Source organism: Fukomys damarensis, unplaced genomic scaffold, assembly GCF_012274545.1.
Source record: "Fukomys damarensis isolate Sample0158 unplaced genomic scaffold, DMR_v1.0_HiC HiC_scaffold_2, whole genome shotgun sequence".
NCBI lineage: Eukaryota > Metazoa > Chordata > Mammalia > Rodentia > Bathyergidae > Fukomys > Fukomys damarensis.
In genome coordinates, this window is record NW_022900914.1 from 8,353,586 (window position 1) to 8,356,891 (window position 3,306).

Genomic DNA, 3,306 nt, shown 5'->3' on the forward strand with positions numbered 1-3,306 from the left:
CCCTGGGCCCCTCAGAGGAGCAGGAGGAGGGCTGGCCTGGGGGGCCTGGGGCACTGGGCCATTGGCTGCCTGTGGCCCGGGGCCGCCTGGAGAAGCTGGAGGGGCTGTTGGCCAACGTGAGTGGGCGGCTGGGTGGGCGCCTGGATCTGCTGGAAGAGCAGGTGGCAGGGGCTATGAAGGCATGTGGGCAGCTCTGCGCCGGGGCCCCTGGGGAGCGGGACTCTCAGGTTAGTGAGATCCTCAGTGCCTTGGAACGCAGGGTACTGGACAGCGAGGGCCAGCTGCGGCTGGTGGGCTCTGGCCTGCACAAGCTGGAGGCAGCAGGGGAGGCTCAGCAGACCATGCTGGAGGGACTGCAAGGGGATGTGGGCCAGCTCCAGGAGCGCATGGATGCACAGGAAGAGACCACTGCAGAGCTCATGCTGCGGCTAAATCTCACTGCAGCACAGCTGGGCCAGCTGGAGGGTCTGCTCCAGGCGCGCGGGGACGAGGGCTGTGGTGCCTGTGGTGGTGTCCAGGAGGAGCTGGGCCGCCTTCGGGATGGAGTGGAGCGCTGCTCCTGCCCCCTGCTGCCCCCACAGGGCCCTGGGGCTGGTCCAGGTGTTGGGGGACCAAGCCGTGGGCCCCTGGATGGCTTCAGTGTGTTCGGGGGCAGCTCAGGCTCTGCCCTACAGGCCCTGCAAGGAGAGCTCTCTGAGGTCATCCTCACCTTCAGCTCCCTCAATGACTCCCTGCATGAGCTCCAGACCACTGTGGAGGGCCAAGGGGCTGATCTGGCTGACCTGGGCGCCACCAAGGACAGCATCATCTCTGAGATTAACAGGCTGCAGCAGGAGGCCACGGAGCACATTACAGAGAGTGAGGAGCGTTTCAGAGGCCTGGAGGCTGGACAGGCGCAGGCCGGCCAGTGCCCCAGCCTGGAGGGGCGACTGGGCCGCCTCGAGGGCGTCTGTGAGCGTTTAGACACTGTGGCTGCAGGACTGCAGGGCCTGCGTGAGGGCCTTTCCAGACATGTGGCTGGGCTCTGGGCCGGGCTACGGGAAACCAACAGCAGCAGCCAGGCACAAGCGGCTCTGCTGGAGAAGCTTCTGGGAGGGCAGGCAGGCCTGGGCAGACGGCTCGGTGCCCTCAACAGCTCCTTGCTGCTCCTGGAGGACCGCCTGCAGCAGCTCAGCCTGAGAGACCTCACTGGTGAGGGGCAACAGGAGGCCTGGGTACCCTTTTCAAGCCCTTCCTTCTCCCCTACCCCACAGCAGCCAGGCTTGATCTCCTCTACCTTCTTGCTCTGCCCAGCCTGAATTGCAGCCCCAACCACTGTGCCAGAGGTTGCAGTGTGTCCGTGAGATGACACAAGGTCTGAGTGCCACTGCCTCTTTCTGGCTGCTCAGATAGGCCTGTGGGTGTAGGTGGGATGTTGCTTTGACAGCCAGGTATCCAGCATGGGCAGGAAGAGACCCCATCTCCCCATCAAACTGCAAAACCCCACCTGTTTCGCCCATCCCAGTGTCCTTATCCACTGGAAATTCCCTTCAGGGCTCTTCTTCAACTTAGTTTTGTCACACAGGACCTCCGGGTAAGGCTGGGCCCTCAGGACTTCCTGGGATGCAGGGGCCTCCAGGCCCTGCTGGACCTCCAGGACTTCCGGGCATGGATGGACAAAGAGGCCCCATTGGGCCACCAGGTATGTAGGCTGAGACCCTTGCTGCAGCCGGGGTTCTCTGCCCCCCTCCTGGCCCTAGGCTTGACCTTTCACCAAACCTGATGGAGAAGGGGAAGTGGTGAGGACCTGGGGACTCCTGGAGGTCAACGCTAGGGAGAGGAAAGTGAAGGAGCTGGGATAGGCACTGTGTTTGGCTGTTGGATCTGCTGGTCCTGCTGCTCTTCTGGAGACCAGGACTGAGCCTGCAAGGGCCACGGGGGATGTGAAAGTCTGGGGCTAAGGCTCACAGCCCCAGAGTTGAACAGGGAGTGTCTATTACTCCTTTTCCTGTCATCCCACTCCTGCTTTCAAATCCACAGGGTGCATGCCTGTAATCCCAGCACTCTGGGAGGCTGAAGCAGGAGGACTGAAAGTTTGAGCTCAGCCCAGGCAATTTAGTGACTTAGCAGGACTCTGTCTTAAATAACTAAATACAAAAGGCTGAGGATGTAGCTCAATGCAAAGGTCCTGGCTTCAATTCCTAGTATAAAAAGAAAAAGAAAACCCACACAGCGCATGGTACCCAAAGCAGCAGGAAAGGCTCAGTAGACGTTTGCTTCGTGACTCAGTGGAGGCGCCTTCCCCCTCACTGCTCCCTTTTCCTCTTCCCACAGGTCCCCAAGGTGAACAGGGTAAGTTAGACTCGGGATGGAGGAAAACTGAAGTCCGGCCTGGAGGCTGGAAGCGCCGAGGAGAGATGGCCAGGGAAGGGGGCTGGCCAGCTCTGCCCGGGCCTCCACCCTGACCCTCACCCTATCCCCACCCAGGAGTGGAGGGCGCGCCAGCAGTCTCCGTGCCGCGGGTGGCATTTTCAGCCGCCCTGAGTTTGCCGCGGTCGGAACCGGGCACTGTCCCCTTCGACAGAGTCCTGCTCAACGACGGAGGCTTCTACGACCCGGTGACCGGTAAGCCACAAGGGGGCGGGCGAGCGCGTGGGGAATCAGGTCAGGGTGGGCCGCGACGTCCTCTCGCCGGAGGATCTTTTCATTCTTGGATTCGGCGAGACCCCGACTCTTTCTACCGTTTATCCTTTCTCACCCCAGCGTGGGCAGGGGACCGCGTGGGGAGGGAGCAGCCATTCATTCCACAGCTCGTCCCTGGGGCCTGCTTGCGGCCAGGCAGTGTCGTGGGAGCCCAGCGATGCAGGAGTGGAACAGAGACGAAAGGATCCAGCGGTTCCCCGTCCAGGAGCGCGGGGTGGGCTCCCCCGAGGCCTTTCCGGCCGGCTCCGCCCCCTCCCGACTGCCGTCCTTGTCCCCAGGGGTGTTCACCGCGCCACTGGCCGGACGCTACTTGCTGAGCGCGGTGCTGACCGGGCACCGGCACGAAAAGGTGGAGGCCGTGCTGTCCCGCTCCAACCTGGGCGTGGCCCGCATAGACTCCGGCGGCTACGAGCCCGAGGGCCTGGAGAACAAACCGGTGGCCGAGAGCCAGCCCAGCCCGGGCGCCCTGGGCGTCTTCAGCCTCATCCTGCCGCTGCAGGCCGGGGACACGGTCTGCATCGACCTGGTCATGGGGCAGCTGGCGCACTCGGAGGAGCCGCTCACCGTGTTCAGCGGCGCCCTGCTCTACGGGGACCTGGAGCTCGAGCAGCTGTAGAAGCGCGC

At 63.2% G+C, this 3,306-nt stretch overlaps 1 protein-coding gene across 2 annotated transcripts in view; it reads left to right on the plus strand.

Moving 5' to 3' along the window:
- The window catches only part of Emilin1 (elastin microfibril interfacer 1), a 7,663-nt gene extending 4,363 nt beyond the window's left edge, over window positions 1-3,300 (plus strand). Inside the window, exons 5-9 of one of the 2 annotated variants that reach the window (XM_010604795.3) lie at window positions 18-1,191; window positions 1,565-1,681; window positions 2,314-2,331; window positions 2,467-2,604; window positions 2,961-3,300. In XM_010604795.3, coding sequence (XP_010603097.1) covers window positions 18-1,191; window positions 1,565-1,681; window positions 2,314-2,331; window positions 2,467-2,604; window positions 2,961-3,298 — 1,785 coding nt within the window. In that variant the 3' untranslated portion in view covers window positions 3,299-3,300. Of the gene's footprint in view, window positions 1-10; window positions 1,192-1,564; window positions 1,682-2,313; window positions 2,332-2,466; window positions 2,605-2,960 lie in introns of both variants that reach the window. The other variant, XM_010604796.3, reaches the window with a different exon arrangement.
- The last annotated feature ends 6 nt before the right edge of the window (window positions 3,301-3,306 follow it).